Genomic DNA, 19,717 nt, shown 5'->3' with positions numbered 1-19,717 from the left:
TCAGGCCACCATTCAATTAGCACCTACCAACAAAACCAAGAATCATTTAGGTTTTTAGATGAGGAAGGGAGGCTTGCAGAAACAAAACACTTGTCTAGGTCATCAAGACTGGGAGGTGGGGCAGCTGGGTTTATATCCTGGTTTGCTTGCCCTTGACAACCATTAGCTATTACTGAAAATTGAAAACATGCAAACAAAGTATACAACACTGCTGACTCCTCAGCCCTAGACAAGTCATATACACAGCTCATTGCAGAAGATGACTGAAGAGCCAGAGGAAGTATGGTGACGGGGAGCTCTGAAACAGTGTGTCCTGAATAAGCCATGGCCGTAGCAACCAAACAGCAGCGTGATGAGAGGCGGTAGACATGTGTGTGCGCGTACACACACACACACACACACACACACACACACACACACACAAATCACATGAAAATCAGAGGGGGACTAGTGGGAAAGAAGGGGTCAGCAGTAGTGTGGACGCAAGTTATGCAACTGGAGAGGAAATATCAAACTACATTGTATCTACATATGAAATTGACAAAAAAATGAAAGTAGAACAAAAAAATTGAAATGTACAGGATTTTAGAAGCGTTCTTCTCTCTCTCTACTGTATTTAAGTCCATGTGTTTACTAAATGGTACAGCTGAAATGAAAATCCAGTGTGCTCTTATGCAAGAAATTATATTTCTAACCTGAAGGTATGCATTCATTTATCTATTCAACAATCATCATTGATGATCTCAGATATACCAGGCAGCTGGTGACAAGAATGATAGGATTGTTATGCTTATGGGAGCTATAATTTAGCAAAGAGAACAAATATTAAATACTATGCCTACAAAGTACTTGTGACCATCTCTACTATAAAAGTAAGACACTCTTAACTCTTGCACTTAACTCTCTCAACTCTCTGTGTACACACCAAAAGAAGAAAGGCTTAAATTCATGTCAATTGTTGAGCATCTTTCAAAGCCTGCATTTTCTGTGTTCTCAAATGCTGCACATGTAAAGCAAGGTTTTTAAATCCCAATTTTTACTGCTTTGAGAAAAAATTGTGGTGTGTGCCTAACACATAGTAGGCACCCAGTCAATGTTGTAAAAACAATGACCGTATGCTGACGTTCTATTCTGTTCAAAATATAACAATAAAAATGTTGTGCTGCAGGAGGAAAAACGGCCCAGTGAGGACAACATACCAGAGAATAGAGCTTACACTCCTTATCAGCAACGTTCATTTGAATGCTCCAGGTTGCTGTTCAGCTTGAGTAAGTACAAAAAAAAAAAAAAAAAACATGCTTCAGCCCCCCCCCACACAAAGATACTTCACCCCCCCCACACACACAAACAAATCAAACAGCATCTCAGACAGAAAAGACGCCAGAATGGAGGAGTCCATGGGACTCACAAGAAGGACTCTGAAAGAACACGAGGGTTAAGATCCTTAAAAAGAGGTGCAAACAGGCATCACCCACTAATACGTGTTAATGATTAAAGATTCCAGGAGTAACAGAGGAGGAACGTGGATAGGTTAAATGATTAAAGAGGCAAAGAGGTACAGAGATTTGGGTACAAGCAAATGAATGATGGCGATGAATAAAAGATGAGTGGGCTAGGAAAAAAAAGGAAATGCAAAACAACAAATGAGGACAGAGAGATTCTCAAGGAGTACTGTGAGAATTTTTACTGTAAGCAAGATGTGAAAGAATTGCTGTAAATCACAGAAAAAGAAGGGAGTGATGTAGAGGAGGCAAGACAAGGAATGTATAAAGTAGTGAGAGACAGGAGTTGGAGGGAAAAAATAAGGATAATAAATTTTAGAATTGTTACAGAAAAGAGTCATAGAAGTAGTGAACTGAAGAAGAAATCAGTCAAACAGCTGAGAGTGAAAATGAAGAATGTATCAGTGATTAAAATATCCTTTCATTTTTCACACACACACATACATGAAGTTGGAGACAATGCTAAAAGTTTGCTATAAATGAAACCTAGCTGGAATGTTCGAAAAATGGAAATGAGAAGTAGAGAGAGAAAAGTAATAAGACAGGGGTCACAGAAGGACCAAATAAATAGCTGTACGCAGGTGGAAAACAGCTATCACTACTATTAGGGATGGCTTACTGTACCAAACAATACTGTTTTCTTCCAATGGTACCTACTACCTCATTCTAACTCCTCATTCTCTTCTCCTACAGGTAAGGAATAAAGCCTAGACAGAGTTATGAGTCTTGACAAAAAATTTAGCCAACCAGTAAGTTGTAGAGAAAATAATTCCAACTTATAGCATTAGGAGAGACCTCTATCTGTGCCAAGGAAATAGATAGCAGCAACAGGTATATTTATAGGGATCTATTTTAGATCCAGCAACAATAAATAAAAAAAGCTTTAATATTGACAGTAATGTTGCCATTGATTCTAAAGCTACGGATGGGTTTGGGTCCAGCACAGGTCTCTATGCCCATAGATTGGCTGAAATGAGGCTAAGAAGGTGAAGGGAAGAAGAGGAAACAGGTTATGCTCAGTGATAAAAGGAAACAACAGACTGGGGAGACCAAACCATGACTAAAGGGAAGAGGTGAGTTACAGAAAAGGCAGTTATTGGAACCAGAGAAAAGAAATGGTGGAGATCCCTGACCACAGAGAAGACTGATGGAAGACTGAGCTCAGCTAGAGCTCAGTAGAGATGGAACCTGAGATAGTATTGTTTTGTCCCCAAGTGGAGTTTATTTGTGGCTTTAATCATCTTGAAGCTTAAAGAAAAGGGGCTATGTAAAAAATTACTAGACTCATAGAAAGCTGGGAGGGGGAGGAAGGGAATGAGGACCTGCAGACAGACAGACAGAGGGAAGTTTTGTTATATATTTTATTTTATTCTCTGTAGAAGCATAGGTAGTGGCTATTGTGAAGACTGCTTCACAACAGAATCTTTAGAAATCTCCTGCCATTTGTTCACACAATATTTATTTTATATATCTACTCTGATGGTCACTGCACTGGCTCAGGTGTACACATACTGACAAGTAAAACAGCCCTGGTATGTTTGTGTGTGTTATTCTGCATGTTCACATATGTATGAATGAATGTATGTGGGTGGGTACATGTGCACATGTGTATAGGTACATGTAGAGACCAGAGAACAACCTCTGGGGCCATTCTTAAGATGTTTCCTACCTCTACCCACACACTTTTTTTTCAGATACTGGCCTATAGCTTATCCAGCAGGCTAGTGCTATTGGTAAACAAGTCCCAAAGATGCTCCTGTGTTCGCCTTCCCAGTACTGGCATTACAAGAACAGGCCACCACCATGATTAGGTTTCTGTGCACTTCCTGGGGAGCAAACACAGCTCCTCATACGTGCAAGGCAAGCATGTTAGTGACCGAGCAGTGCCTGCTCCCACCAACACACACGTTGTTGTGTTAAAGCTCACAGACTAGTGGGAAAATATATTAGAAACTATACTAGTGAATTGACTATAAGTAAAATATTGAAAAGCTCGATTAAAAAACCCGTGCTAAGCCATAAAAAGACATGGTAGTGGAAAACAGAGAGTGGGTAACAGATTGGCTGGGAGGGCATAGTAAAGGACATATTTTATTAATTGATATGTAGATAGTGGAATTGACTAGGTGAATGCAAAGGGAGATCTCTGCAGGTGGAGAGAGGAGTGTGTGAAGATACTAGGTCCAGGAGCTGGAAATACTTGGATAACAGAAAAGAGATCCCTGTAGGGGAAGGCGCAAGTGGCCATGGTGAAGACTCTAACAGGAGGCAGGAGGAGAAAAACAGCAGGTAAGATGCCATAGATGATTGGCTTCACTTGTAACATTAATGAGAGCTTCATAAGCGCAAGATAGTTTCCTATGCATGGTCTCATTTAATTCCCATAATGACCCTGAGAAGTGGGAGTCCTTTGCCCTTTGCACAAATAAGAAATCAAAAGGTCCAGAAGGTACTGTTAAGAGGCTTGACCCAGTAGGTAAATAGCTAAGCTTGTGTATAGCAAAAGTCCCTCTCAAGCCAGTGGTTTGCCAACCACCCCAGGTCGTGTGAACAAGGAAGATTTTGTAAAACGGAATAGATTATTGGAGATGGATTTTTTAAAAAGGAAAGGGAGAAAATTCATACTAATTGATCTAGATAGGCAAACGTGAAACATAAGAGATGAAGAAGCAACAGGAAATCTTCTGGGGAAGAAGCTGAGCCAGAAAGAGAGTTCTAGGGGTTCTAGACAACAAGAAGTTAAATCAGTTATGAAGGACAACCAATTAAACCAATACTAAAGTGAAGACAAGTTTGAAGGAAAGAGGGACTATAGGGGAAGGAGCAATGGCCTCAACCACAAGGACAAGGATTAAAGATGGAGGCAGTTGTACCAGGTGTGAGGAAGGACTATCTAAGGCAGATGGAATGAAAGTTAAAGAGTCTGATACTTCTGTTTTCTGCCTCTTGGAAAGTGTGGGCTTAAAGTCAATTTTCCCATCTTTCTTGAGCCTCAGAGGTTGCATTTATGAGTGACTTGCAGATTTAAAAGTCTTGCTTCACATGTTTCTGAGATCATGTATCAAATAGTAGTTAGAATTTATTGAGCACCTACCATCACCCCTTGCTACACACTTCCACTAGTTTCTGGTATCTGGGAGCATGTGCTTGAAATCACCATTTCTTTTCCAGATTTGACACTAACATGGGTTCCATGATCAGTGGCAGACTTTTCTGCATTGCCTTTCTCTTTTCTTTCTCTTCTCCTCCTCACTGGATTTCCTTCATTTCCTATGATAATCTTTGCCCTTTTGGCCCACTGTTTCTACATGCCTATGTTCTCAGACAAATTTCTGGGTTGCAAGCAACAGAAACTAATTCTGAATAATTTAAGCTGAAAGAGAATCCAAAATTCCATGAGATTAGATCATACAGAATCATCAAATGAGTTCAGGGTCTGGTCTAAGAATCCTTGAAGTCCAGAGCACAGATAAAAATCACAACATGGATCTGCCCTGGAGGAGATACTATTGCAACAGCAATCACACCGTGAGCCAGACGGGACAATTCACCAAAGATTGTCACTGGTTTACACCAAGGCACTAGGCTCCAGATAGTGAAACAGCTTTTATAAGCAACGAAATCTGCATGTAACTGCCCCACATGTCAACACTTTGGTCCTGAATGTGTTCTGCACGATGCCTCTTTCCATCCTTGCATCTGGAGTAGCTCAGTCAGAAGCACCATGTGCTCACACCTCACCTGCAGGAAGGCCCACAGAGTGCCTAGAAAGGTTAGCTTCTCCTTGGCCTGTACCTCTGACTGCGGAACACTTTCTGATGCAGGAAAAGATCCATTTAGAAGCTAAGCAGTTGCAGAGGAGCTGCAGCCTGCAATACCCACAGGAGGCTGCCAGCCTTTATGGTTTATCTCCGGTGCCACCACCTCTGAGAAGCTTCCTCTGATTTTTCCAAGTTTTAATCACAAGACCTTACAGCGTGTGCCTTCCTGCCTGTCTGCCTGTGGTACCTGAAATATTTCTGCACAGGTATCTACTTTGGACCTCCCTCATCCATCATGTTTTAGCTCTAGAAAGGCAGTAGTTGTGTTTATCCATCAGGGCATCCCCATATAGTGCTAGGCGGGTATTTGTTAGTGAATCAATGAATGAAAGTGTTCGTCTTGTTTGACAGGCCTTTGTACCAGAGGTCCATGAAGGACTTGCACAGACTCTGCCTTACATAAGGGATCCTTTTTTCCCCTAGTGTGCACTTCTATAAATGGTCTATGTCAGCATATTTGAAGAAAGGGGCATAGAGAATCAGAAAGCCCCATGGCAGAGGATAGTGGCGGATTGTAAGGGTACAAAGGAGAGACTGAAGGAGGCCGGGTGACATATCTGGAGGAGTAAATGAACTGGAACGGGCAGCAGAGAGGCAGAAGACCATTTAAAGTCAGGGGACTTGAAAGAGTAGATGCCACTCTCTGCCCCTTGAGTTCACAAGTAAGTAAATTGGGGCAGGAGAAGCATCCTCACAAATCTCAAAGCAGAACTAGACTCAACCTCCAAGGTCATTGAGGACAGTCCAGTTTCATAGAAACAAGCAAGGCTTGGAGGTTAAGAGTAAAATTGAGGTTTTTATCCTAGCAACCTTGGAAAGTATCTCCACTTCCCTAATCTCACTTATTTTTTAATACAGAAAATTGGAATAATGGCACCCTCTCACTAGATTATGGTTATATACAAAGCTTGTATATACAGATGTCTAACATATAGAGAAGGGCCACAAGCCTATATTTTCCCTGTAGTTTTAGTTGTTTGCCTTTTCCCAAAGGCTTAGAAGCATTTTTAAAAGTGGTGAAGGAAAGAGTAATCCACGTGAAAGCTAAGAGGACACAGGCAGAAAGGTAAAAGTTAGGGGGGAAAAAACAACAGAACAAACAGAACAAAAGCAAAACTGCCAATGATCAGACTGCAGTAAGGTACAGGTGACCTAGCTGTGCAGAGGCGGGAAATGGCTCATAAATTATAGTAAAGAAGCATTTATAAGATTAAAGTCGACACAGAAAAGAAGGAAATGAGTGCAGAGATGAAAGAGAGAACAGGAAAAGGCAAAAAGATGAAGAAAAGTCTAAGTAGGCAAAGGCGAGTGTGCTGGCTCCTGTCTTGTAGAGATGATGGCTCCCTTTGGTACAGGTCTGAAGTCTCCAGGTTAGAAACTGGAATCAGCCCAAGGCCAGGGAGTGCTTTGTTTGAAGACCCAGATTTACCTTTAAACTTGAATCTTTGAGGGGGGAAGCAGACAGAGACAGACAGAGACAGAGCACACAGAGAGAGAACCATGTGCAGAGTTGGTGAGTAAACAGCCCTTTCCTGTGGGAACTGGGAAAGGACCCAGAAGCTAGGGAGCCAGGATAGGTCTCTCCCTAACACCCTTTTTAGGAATTTCGCACTGAGAGTAGAAGCAGCCAAGCAGAGCTGCTCCAAGCTCGGAGCAACGTTCCAGCGTAAAAGTGTCTGAGTGGGCTGCTTGGAATGGAGGCAGCTAGGGGCCCAAGCACAGGAGCCAGCCTGTGCAGAGAGTATTAGAGAAACAAGTTTAAAGTGTATGTGTTTGCCAGCATTTAAGGCAACAACCTAGACCTAGGGGGAGGAGTAGGTCGAGTCCTGGCAAGGAGAATGCAGACAAGTCGGTTGGGAAGGGGTTCCTGATGCCCATGGGAACTTATTTCAGAAGAATGGGTTAGAGGATTGAGGAGACTTGTTCTTGAGATTGATGTGGGGAAGACAAAGTTGTCTTGTCTCAGCTATCCAGGAGGGCATGGCCTTGGTCAAGGCTAGGAGGTGCCTCCCCAGGTGCAGCATGGGCCTTGAGCAGAGGGTGGGGTGAAGCTGGGGCAGGTGAATTGACCCAGGAGAGATTGGAAGAGACGCAAGAGGTGACCCCAAGTGTTAAGAATGTTAGAGAGGGGTGTTGGAGCTGGAGAATCCCATGCAGCCAGCTTTGGGGGGGGATCCTGGGAAAGGAGAGGGAGCTCCAGGACCTGTAAGAGGCCAGGCGGAGCCTCGGAAACGCTCGGGGTCCGCCAGGGGAGCGAGCGAAGGGGGGCCGGCGGCGGGGCGCGGGGAGGCGGCGCGGGGGGGCGGTCCAGGGCCGATCGGGAGGCGGAGCCCAGAGCTAGGGGCTGCTGGCTAGTGGCTCTCCAGGCTCCTTAGCTCGGGCGTCCTGGTTCGCTTCAGTGTCCGCGGTCTCCACCGCTGCTTCTTCTTCCTTCTTCGCCACCGCTGCCACCGCCCGCAGCACCGCAGCCCCTCCCGCCATGGCCGCCGCCGGCGCCCGGCGCAGCCCGGGCCCCGGCTCGGGGTTTCGGGGGCGGTCGAGGCTTGGCTTCTACCCGGGGCCGCCGCCGCCGCTGCTGTTGCTGTTTCTGCTTCTGCTGCCGCCGCCGCCGCTGCTGGCCGGGGCCACCGCCGCTGCCTCTCGGGAGCCCGACAGCCCATGCCGGCTCAAGACCGTCACGGTGTCCACGCTGCCCGCTCTGCGGGAAAGCGACATCGGCTGGAGCGGTGCCCGCGCAGGGGCCGCGGCCGGGGCCGGGGCCGGAGCTGCAGCCGCTGCCGCCGCCGCGTCCCCGGGCTCCGCCGGCTCCGCGGGCTCAGCCGCCGAATCTCGTCTCCTGCTCTTTGTGCGTAACGAGCTCCCCGGGCGCATCGCAGTGCAAGATGACCTGGACAACACCGAGTTGCCCTTCTTCACCCTGGGTAAGGGTAGACGCCGCACACGCGAAGTCCCAAGAAACCCACTACCCCTAAGTGACACCGGACGGGTGGGGGCGCCCTGGGGATCCCCGCTCCAGGCTGCCCCGTCAGGGTTGGAAGAGGGCAGTCCAGGGGCCTGGAGGGCGCACAGGTGGTTGGAGAGGACTGTGGGGCAGGAGGTCCTGGAGCGCGCGCTCCGGGAGCCCGGGGGCGTGCCAGCGATCCCGCATTGGGGACCTGGCTCTCAGCTTGGCAATTTATTCTCTGAGCTCCGCCCCTTGTATCCTGGACGCAGCAGACCCCAAGTCGCTTGGTGTGTTCTAACTGGGGACTGGAAAGGAAGACCCTTTTTCTGAAGCCAGCTCATGGTCACGCTGCGCACTGCTCTTCTGGACAGCTCCACTTGTCGGGCCCCTCTCTCTGACCTCAGAGTTGCGGGTTCTGCCCTTCCAGAAGGGTTTTCTGAGAATCAGAGCAGAGCACTATGTGAGCAAGGAAAGACCCAGTCCTCAAAAGCTCTGTCATCCCATGGGCTTGGTGACCTTGTCTAAGTCGCTTCCCGTCTGAGCTTCGGTTATGGCCTTCTGTGTGTAAACTGGGGCTGGACTCGACTGAGTGATAGTTGAGGACTGGGATTTTGAGCCCAAGCTCTCCACTTTCACATTCTCCCCCACCCCCGTTATCCTATCACCTTCTCCCTTCCCCATTCCTCCTAGTCGTGAATAGGCTTGTCACCGCTGTTCCCTTTATAACAATAATGGCAAGAAAAAGGACAGGAGGGGAAACTGACAGGGGTAGGGGGCTCAAATAGAAAAGTTAATCAGAAAGTTCGCCAGCAGCTTGCCGCCTGCCGCCTGCTGATTCCCGGTGCGAATCCCGGAGGAGTCGGCCCTTCCGTGGAGCTGTGGGAAGCGCGGCTGATTTCCCACCCGGGTAATTGATAGCTTAATTATCTCGGAGAGCGTTTACGAAAATGTTGTTCCCCTTAGCTCTCCCGCGCTCGCTGCTCGCTCTCTCTCTCCTCCCCTCTTGGGGGCGCGGGGCCCGATTGGTTGTCTGAGTCAGGCCAACAACAGTGCGGGAGAGGCGCCAAGGGTTCGCGTGGAGACGCTTCTGCAGGATCCTTGCTTTCTGAGGATCTGAATCTTGTTCCTGTGTCGAGAAGTGGCGGGTTTTAGTGGTTGGCATCCTTAGGAGCCAGTCCAGAACCTCCAATATTAACTCTTTGCTCTCCGGAAAAGACTTAGAGAGTAATGGACGAGGCTTAGCACTTCTCTGGAAGCTCTGAGGTGTTCAGATGTGTTTTGTAATACCCTCCCTCCTTCCTCTTTGATTTTGTGACCCCTCCCCCTTCACGAATGTGCCAGCAGCCAGACTGGTCACCAGGTTTGGGGGCCCTGTGCTTTTCTGGCTAGCTGTTACTTGAGTAAGCTGTGCTTTCTAGGGGGTAGGTGTTGGGGGCAAAGCAGGAGAACTGATGGGTTCCCATGGGACTTCCATTGACAGTGATTCTGGAGTTCAGAGGCGCAACTCTCTGTCTGTCTGTCTGTCTGTCTCTCTCCCCCTCCCCCTTCTCCTCCTCTTCCTCCCTTTCCTTCCCTTCATCCCCTTCCTCCTCCTTCTCTTCCATCTTCTCCTGCTCCTCCTCATCTTCATGAGCACACGAAGCACACAGCATGGACACATGCACACAAACTCACAGTAATATTTCCCATGTGCAGCCATAGGCTACTCACATCCACGGAAGGGGGTGCATGAGGGTCTAAGTGGGGTTCCTGAGGGGACAAAGCTCCCTCAGGCTCAATATTAGCTCCCTTGCTTGATTTGTAGGTGTGTTCTCTCCCAATACACAAAAGCTCTTCTCACTGCTCTCAGTCATGCCCCCTTCCCTCCATCCTGACATGTCTAACTCTCAAGATAAGATACTATGAGATCCCTGGCGTTGAGATTCTCCTGCATATCCATTCAAGTGAAGGTGAAAGAGTGCAGGCCTGACCCTTGAGAAGTGCCTGCATTGGCAGTCAGAATTCCAGAGCATTCCAGTTCATCAAAGATGTGGGGGTCAGGTCCAGCTAGCTATAGAGATGCCCCCAAATCCCTGGAATTAGCAGCCCTTGCCATTCTCAACTTTGGAATTCAAGAGGATGGTGCTGCAGGAGAGTGAAACAGGGCCCTGAAATGGAAGTCTTGAACCCCTCAGTATAAGCCTGAGAATCCCTGGTACCTTCCCTGATGAACAGCCAGGAGCCGGGTGACTGGCAACCTTCTGCCGCCTGGAATGGCCAGACATTTGCCTTTGGGGCTGCACTAAGCTTTTTGGGCCAACACAGGGAATTGGGTTCCCACTACCACCCTCCTTTCCACCCTAGAGTCCTGCATTGGCAGCTCATGAGATCCCGACAGGGATTTGGCTAGCGAGGTAGTCAGCAGATGGCAGGGTATAGCAGGAGCTGTGTAGGGAGACGTGGGCTTTTTATTTGTGTTGGTCTTCGACTGTTTGCGTGTAAACACGGAGTGCACAATGAGCTCTTAGAGGGCCAGGCTGGCTGGCAATGAGGGCTGGAGGCAGCACCAGGAGGGGGTGGGCGGTGTGGATTATCCGTGGTTACCCCTTCCCCAAGCTTCCACAACAGCCCCCTTGCACCTCTGTACCTTTATTCATGCCGTCTAGCATTTGCTTCAGGCCAGTTAAGTTAGGTTTGTGCCACAACTTTGTTCTTTTAGGGAGGGGTAACACCTGTGTGTATAAAACTGGGGGCTCAAATTCTGCCACTAGTGGGGAGTGTGGAGCCACCACTAGAGGATGACAGTGTCTGGGTTTCTGGAAAAGTCCTCCCTGCCATGACTTGGGTTCTGAGCTCAGAGTTGCTGATTGCATTAAAGGCTGCAAACTGCAAAAATCTAGTTGGGGACCATTAAGATAATTCTCTGCACGCACTGTCTAGCATGCCTATTCGCTAAAGTCATCCTCTCTTACTCCATTCTCCATTTTACTAGGCTTATTGGCTTTGTTTTTGGTAATTTTGGGGGGAAGGGGAATCTTTTCTTTTAGATCCCTCCTTTTTACATCTATATTTTTCAATTAAATCAAACCTGCTTTTTGTAAAAGGGAGTTCATTTTAGATGTGAAAAATCTCCCAAGTTTCCATCCCAGGCCTCATATTTTGAATCTGATTATGTCAATGGCATTGACAAAGTAAAATTTCCCTAAAAGTGATCAAGGAATAGCAAGTAGTTATTGAATCTTTAATGTCATGCTGAGCGTTTTACTCTTGCCATGTATTATTAATTCACACAAAATAATATGGAGTACGAACTACTACTCTTATTCCCATTTGATAGATGAAGAAGAATTCTTAGAGGTTGCCATAGACAGTCACACTGTAAGAAAGTGGTAGAACTGGAACCAGGATCCTAATCTATTGGACGCTTGTTTCTTGGCAGTCGTCAAGCTGGCATTGTGAACTAAGCATGCTATTTATACAGGACAGAGTGCTGGGTGCAGGGACATTCTATGCATCAACAAGAAAAGAAACCATCTATGTAGGAATCTTCTCTGTGTCAGTGAACTGAGTAGGAGGGTTTGAAAAATGATATTTGCATTAAATGATCACGTCATAGAATTCTGGGCTGTCAAGGGCATGCAGCTTAGTGGTGCCGATGAATGCAGAGATGGTGTGAAGTCCAGAGAGAAAGTCATTTGTATAGACTCGAGGAAATTTGGGGACACTTTCTGTATTAAAAGAAAAAGAAAAACAAAACAAAACAAAAAAAAACCTTGACCTGGTGTGCAAAGAAAATCTGTAAAACAAAATTTGAAGAGAACCTGAGTGCTAAAATGTAGCATGGAGTCATAGTGATAGAATCTAGTCATCTCTGCCATGGCTCACTGTGACCTTGAAGAGGTCATTTATCCCTCCAGAGAGTCAGCCCTCTGTGCTGTGATGGGAGTGGGTAGATTAGTCCTAAAACATCCCTTTAGTGGAAAGCTTCTATGAACTTGAAGTGTTCTGACCGACTGCGTCACTTTGACTAGCTCCTCGTGCTTTCTCACGTCTGTTTTCCTGTGCTGGTAACATGGGGGTGTCGTTAATGATAGAAAAGAATGGTTTTAAATAGGAACAACTGCTAGTGCAGGGCTTCTGAGGTGAACCTGCATGTCACACAGTCCTTTCCACCCCCAGCCGCAGGCATCCCTGAAGTCTGCTCCTGGATTTAACTTTCATGCCCATAGATAAGGAGACATAATCTTTTTTTTTTTTTTTTTCTCTTCGTGACAGTCACTGGGTCATACCGTTTACCACCTGCCCTGATGTAGTCAAAGGAGAAAAAAACTGATAATACTGAGTAGGCACCATTTTTGAGTAATTTGTTTTACTATGTAAACCTGAAATGAGAGCAATGCAATGTACAGCCAGTGGGGATGTGAAGGAAGAACAATCCTTGGGTATATCTTTAAATGCCCCTGCATGCACAAAACTGGCCAAAGCCTGATGCTAAACACCTGAAAGAATGCCCTTTGCATGAAACGGACCAGGTTGGGAGGGAGAGAAATATATAATGTGAAATTTCAATGTGGTCAATTAATGGTGAAAGTTTCTTGACATCTTCATAGAAATTGATACTCAAAAGTAGGATAAGGGACTAGGCACCTCGCCGAGGGCCCTGTAGAATTTAATCAGAGAACAGATCAGAGAGGGCTGAGAAGTTTTTCTTCTAATGTCAGCGCTGTGCAACAAGGGATCTGTGCTTTTGTGGGGAGAAGGTGAAAACAGAAAGTGTGGCTAGGCTGGTGGCGCTGTCCAGCAGCCCTGTGCTGGCCCTAAGGTTATAGCACAAACAGGCTGGGAGGCGATGAGGTCACTGTTCACAAAGAAACTAGCAGCTTTTGCTCAGAGATGAGAAAGGGGCACAGGTCCATGGAGACTAGGCCTCTGTTTTGATTTCTTGTTTTATTCTAAAGATCCACACCCTTTATTTGCAAGAAGGAATAATGATTACAAGTGAGCTATGTCTCCTGAAGAGATTTCTGACTCTAGAATATTTGTTAACATCTAATTCTATTGCTCAGTTGGGAGAGATTAGGGGGTAGAAAAGAGGGAAAGTATCTCAAAACAACGCTACATTTCAAGCAATATTTCTACTCCGCCAGTCACCAGGTTAAGTGTAATTAAATGACATATTGGGGTGAGAGTCAAATTTCAGGGTTCACCCTTGCTCTGGTGGGGGATAATGGTAGGCAGTGTTCTAGGCTGCAGCGAGGCATGGAAGTGTTAACTGAGCTCTTATTCTGCATGTCTCCCCCCCCCATTCCCTTTTTTTTTTTCTTCATATACCATCCAACTTCTCTTTAGCTAAAAGCTAATGAAACCTATTTAACACTCAAGGCAGGGAGAAATGCATTGTCTGCTCTCAGAGAACACCACGATGGAGAGAAGGGAATAGGGTACGGAGAAGGGAAAATACCTTTCCTCCTCAGTCCAAGGCAGCCATATTTTATGTCTGGGGTGGTAGATATGTGTGTGCTGTGTGGTGGTGTTGACAGTAATGAGACAGCAGAGCTGTTGCCAGCTTTATGGTGACCCAGAGCTTAATTGTGGTAGGAGGTGTGACTAGGCTTCTTGCAGACAAATCTGCTTGCTTCTCTTCTTTTCATTGGTTGTAGGTCTTACCTGATGTCAGAGGACACGGCATGTGTTCTGGGGGGGGGGGGGGGCTGAAACTTGAATGTGACCTCTTAGTTGATGTTCTAAAACAGTTAGCATGTTGTCTCCTTTGATTACAAACTGTCATGATGTATTTAACCCACTTTTTCCCTGATATACATCAAGACTGAGGCCCCTGGAAAAAGAAAAGAGCCCACAGTCACATCTCACCTTAAGGCTCTTAAATCCATGTTTTGTAATATAATGCTAGAGCTCTCGCGTAGAGGACTGGCTTTGATATATCTCAGTGTATGCAGGGTTGCTGAGCATAATAAAGTAGGCCAGCATTTTTTTCCTCCCTTGTCATACAAGTAAATAATAATAAAAAAAAAATTTTAAGGGGAAAATATCTACTTACGGCAATTGAATTTGTTTCCTGCCAAAGTATCAAGCTGGTTGATTCCAGTCTCTTCTAAAGAGCCAGTCAGATGATGGATTTCTGTTCTGGAGGAGGGGGATCTTTATTTAGAGGTTGGTCTGGAGAGGTCTGCTCTTCTCTAGAACAAGAAATGGTCATATTTATGCTTGGGGTGGAGCAGGCTTGGAGGCAGGCTTGGTTTGCTGTGCTGACATTTTCCCTAGTTCTCTTACTGACCAGCTAGTGGCAACAGAAGATTAACTATAGTGCGAGCTGGTTTTCCCTTCCCTGTAGCAGAGCAAACAGCTCTCTGCCCCATGAGGAGCCAGACAGCAGTGTTTGGCAGGGCTTCCTCTGCTTGCTACTCCTTGCTATCTGCTTTCGACTGCTTTTTTCTACTCTCTGCAGGTATTTTGGACAACAACCTCCAGAAAGACTTCTCTTTAGAATGGAAAATAGATTGGCATTGTCTACAGAAATATTAAGTTCAAGACTGAATTATTTGTAGTTTCATTACTGTCATCCTAGAATGGAGATACAGCCAAGTCTGTAAGGTAAAATTTGAGGGCATTGTATGTTATAAATATAAGGTTTTAATCATGAGATGGAAGTGCTTCTTCTATTATATTGCTATAGACACTTTTGTGCTCAGCAATACTTCTCTGTGATATCATCTCAGTGCTCAACTCTCTTTTTTGCCTCTAGAAGTCTCTTTTCTAGTTAGTCTGTCCTGTCCACTTGACTTCATCAAAAACCCTAATATAATAATGGGTAACTTCACCTGGCATTTTCTGCTTGCTCTTAGACCATAGCTCGGGATCCCTTTAGTAATACAAGTCTCAGGGTCACATTCCCTCAGATTGTCTTTAAAAAACCTTCCTCTTCAATCTTTAATTACCATAGCATCACCCTTAGAAACTCCTTTCTTACCCTCCTTCTAACACTGAGTTAAAATGCCAGTTTCTCACTGAAGCCTTTGCTGACCTCTTTGCATCAGCACTGAACACTCACTGTCAACACAAATACCCTCATGACAACAGTGAGTCTGTGGAAAGCTGTGGGGCAGCTGTGACATGCCTGGCATCTCCTGGGCTATGGAAGAGAGTTGACTACAAGGATCACTGCATTCAGGAGCCTCATCTCTCATCTGTGTGCACACGAGTGTGTTCCTGCACTGTTGTTCAAGGACAAGGAAGTTAAAGGCCGTAAGTAAGTTATATAAACTATAGGAAACACGAGTTCTATTAAAATAAGCCGTTAAAAAAAGAAAAAAGGATTTTGGAGTTCTGAGATTAGGAACATAGCTTTAATATAAAATATCATTAAGTGATGAGTTCACTGAAAATGTTAGATTGGTAAGAAGGCTTAGGAGAAATTAATCATTATGCAAAATATTCTAAGAAGGAATACCCTAAGCAGAAAGCAGCCCAAGAAAGACCTAATTCCAAAGCAATGCAGCACACAATTGAATGGCACCTCTTCTTACATGAAATGTTCTTTCTGCTGAGCTCCGAAAACCATTTCTACCATTTTCTAGTCTTCTCATCCGAGGCATGCATATAATGTATAATGAATCAGAACGATTAGAGAAAATAAAGCTGAATTTGTGTAAAGGCCTTGTTTTTAAGAGTTTGGAAACTAGGTAAAGCTTCAGGAGTGGGTGTTATAGAAATAAGAAGCAACTAGACATTTGAGAAGATAACATGTTCTGGCATTATCAGGTGTCAAAAGCAGAAAGTCAAGGTGCCCTTAGCAAGTCAATGTCAGGCGGATGTCAGATCCTATATGTACTGACTTCCTAATACAGTGTGTTTTAGGAAAAGGCATCCACCAAGTAAAGAGGGAGGGAAGGAGTAAACATCCACTGCTGCCAAGTAACTAACATTATTCAAGAAATTGATGACCGTTTGCTGACAATAATTTTGCTCCATGTAAAACCTTCTGTCTGCTGCTGTTTTATCTGTTTTACACTGTTGAATGGCAAGCATAGTTTGTGTGTGTCAGAAGGAAGCATAGACTTCAGAGGAGCTGAGAAACATACATAGCTCTTACAAGTTTTGCTTGGTTCAACCCCAGTTCTGTCTGGTTCTTCTAGTTCTGCATTTTCTCTGCCTTTGGTGCTGCACAAAACTAGGCAAAATTTTGATCACTTTGTCCAACTCATTTTACTTCTTGCCACTTCTTATTACAAAGAAGTTTCAACGATTTCTCATATAGGGGATATTGTGTGATTGTCTTTCAAGCCGGATAGAACTAAGAACCTTGTTTCTGTGCTACATGTAGCTGACTCAGCATCTCCCAGCAAGGGTTCCCCCACTCCCAAACACATACAGAGGAAGAGGGAGTTCTGTGCTCCTTTGTAATGAGTGCTGAGCCTTGTTTCATATTCTCTGGATGTTCTTGCCATCCATAAACATGACGGGGATGCACACTCCATTTCTTCTTTGCCTTCTAAAGTATCTCCTTTCTCTTTTCTTTCTTGCCAGCATCCCTTTTTTTCCTCATCCTCCCGGCCCTTCCATCCTCCTGTTCATTAGGTATGACCCATCTTTATGCTTTGTATAGTCTTATAGGAGAAGATGTATGACCTTGTCCTTCTAGAAATTTATAAAAGATTGCTGCTCTCTTTCTAACAATGGCCAGGGCATCTGGTATCTGAGGTACATAGTTGCTCTTTGGCTGGGTGCAGTTTCTTGTCAGTCTTCTGCTCAGTTCTGATTTTGAACTTCATTCTTGTGCCTTTTAACAGTATTATCCAACTTTTGTATTTCCTATCTTGAAAGGAGGGTGCATATTAGGCATAAAAATGTATATTGAATGTTATAAGCATCAAATACAATGTTCTTTTGGAACATTAGACTTAGATAAGTATGCCTTTTCAGTCCAGACAAATAGATCCTTCATTGAATCAGCAAAAAGATGTTCATTTTCCAAGACCCCACATGGAACCCAGTATGATGGAGAAGCATAGAGATGGAGTGAAACATGTGTCCGCTCTGAACATCTAGAACCCGACACAGAATCTCTAATGCATGTCTGAGCTCGGCCCTATATATGCCCTCTCTATACATCAGCCTCTGCTTGCCTGCCAGCAAAGTGAATGGAGCACAACAAACATGCATGTGATTTCTGTGCTGTTCTACTTTGGTGAACTCTTCATGAGCTAAACACTAGTCTGGACCCTCAGACTGTGCAGTTTTTACTTACATCACAGAGGTCCAGAGTGCCCAGCATGGCCCAGCAAGTTTCATGCCTCTTTGCCACTTAGGATCTTTGTCATTTTGCTTTCTTTTAATTTTTGTAGGAGGGAGGGAGGATGTAGAGGTATGAATAAATAATGAATGTGGACTCCCCTTATTTCCTCCTTCTCTTCCTATGTCTGTATTCACTGCCTATCCCTTTCCTCTCCCTCCCTCATTCTCCCTCAGTAAGGCACAAAAGCATGAAACTGCCCATTGATCTCTGCCAGCTATGGGGGCAGGAGGAAATTCTGGGGTTGTTTAAGGACAGTTTGGGCAGAGAAGCCCTGAGACAGTGAGTCTGAGCCTGGAGAGTGTTGGCGTAGCAGGTGGGGGATACTCCTCTCCCTTCTGGTGGTGTGTGGCTGACAGGGCCTTACTCTCAGGCATGCAGGGAAGTCACCAGTGGCTTTGCAAGCAGCCGAAAAGGAAAGGAACATTTCCATTAGCAGAATCAGCAGTACAGAGATTTCCAGTCACAGTAATAGCTGCATTTGGGAGAATCATTTCAGTGGTGGTTGTGGGTGGAGGAAGGAAGGGGGTGGGATGACAGGGATGACAGGCAATGTCTGCCTTGCTGGATGGCTGCGTGAAGGCCAGGTGTCGGAGGAAGAGTACACTTTCAGTGCCAGCACCTAGGCCCTCCGGGTGCCTTCCATATGGACAGAGCTCCATCTGAGGGGCCCTGATGACAGCCCACCTGCCTGCTGTTTGCTGTCTCTGTTCCAATTACCCGGGTTTCTCCTTTCAAAATTCCACAGTCAGCAGCAGCCTCCTGGGCTCCAGAGATTTGTACATTGAAAAGGATTATTTAACTCAGACTTTTGTGAAGTTGGCATATCACGTGAATCACCGTCCACCCCAGGGTCTTAAGGCAGCAACTGCTGGGGCTAGTGGGTAAGGACTTGGGAATCTGCATTTGTATAAAGTGCTGACTATGGACTATTTTTGGGTATTCTCCAGATGTCCTGGCTCAAGCATGACTTCCCCTGCCCTCCTGATGCTCCTCACCTCATCTGAGGCCATAGCCTCACTGATGATGTGCACATGGCTGAATTACCGACCTTAGGGTGAGAGCACTGCTTTCTGTCCCCCTAGAAGACACCTCCCAGGCTTGACTTCACTACTGCTTTTTCCCAGATGCTTGCTTCTCTCCTTTCCCTTACACTTAGAGAGATTCCACCCCACCCTGCCCCCATGCTTTCACCTCCCTGCTACAGTTGATATATGTAATAATAACAATACACGGTGCTGAACAAAAGTGAGTTAAATGACCGACAAACACTCCTTTTCTGTAAGCCCTTCACAGGCAGTATGTGGGACAGATCCATGGTAGTACTGTCTCAGTTCCATAAATTTAAATATGAGTGAGCGACCTGCATCTTACTTAGAGACCTTCAAGCCCAGTGTTTTCCATTCCTGTTGGGGAACACACTGCTACTGTCTGAACCCTAAGCACACTTAATCTGCACCTTCCATCTCAAGAGATCAGTTATCTTAGCTAATGGATTATCTCCTGTCCTTTTCCTAGCCTCATGTTGCTTTAATCACCTAGTCCTCTTGAAAAATTCGCTTGTAAAGTCACTTTTGAAAATCTACTCCTCATCGTTTCCAAAGCTGCCATCAATGTCTACAGCACAGTCTCCCCTAACATTAGCTCCCCACTTTCTCATTCATTGTTCATTGAAGCCATGACTCCTGGGTCGAATGTAGAGCTCTGCTTGATCTTGAATGGCCTGTAAGCTGATTAACTCAACAGAAATAATATAAAACAATCAAAAGAAAAACAGTATGATCATGTACAAAATACGTGACAGTGATTTGAGGCTGTGATTCCTGTGACCATTTGAACACCTTCCCTTCAGCCTTACCAGGCCACAGAGGAAGACAGTGTAGCCAGTCCTGATGAGACCTGATAGGCTAGGATCAGAGGGAAGGGGAAGACAACCTCCCCTATCAGTGGACTTAGAGAGTGGCAGGGAGGAGTTGAGGGAGGAAGGGTGGGATTGGGAGGTAAAGAAGAAGGGAGCTACAGCTGGGATACAAAGTGAATAAAATGTAATTAATAAAAATTTAAAAATAAACTGAAAAAATTGCTGGGATACTGCCATCCTCATTTGTTTCTGTATTGTTTATGGCCACTGTTGCTCTTCAGTGGCACAGTCTAGTAGCCA

General features: G+C 45.5%; 1 protein-coding gene across 4 annotated transcripts in view; it reads left to right on the top strand.

The window, feature by feature from the left end:
* Positions 1–7,638: 7,638 nt before the first annotated feature.
* Positions 7,639–19,717, top strand: part of Astn2 (astrotactin 2) — a 995,804-nt gene continuing 983,725 nt past the window's right edge. For 2 of the 4 annotated variants that reach the window (XM_060381206.1, XM_060381207.1), the window contains exon 1: positions 7,639–8,244. In XM_060381206.1, the coding sequence (XP_060237189.1) occupies positions 7,803–8,244 (442 nt within the window). In that variant the 5' untranslated portion in view covers positions 7,639–7,802. The remainder of the gene's footprint in view (positions 8,245–19,717) is intronic. The other 2 variants (XM_060381208.1, XM_060381205.1) reach the window with 1 other exon arrangement.

The sequence above is a fragment of the Meriones unguiculatus genome, chromosome 3 (genome assembly GCF_030254825.1).
Source record: "Meriones unguiculatus strain TT.TT164.6M chromosome 3, Bangor_MerUng_6.1, whole genome shotgun sequence".
NCBI classification, from domain to species: Eukaryota; Metazoa; Chordata; class Mammalia; order Rodentia; family Muridae; genus Meriones; species Meriones unguiculatus.
This window is presented reverse-complemented; position numbering and strand designations above follow the sequence as displayed.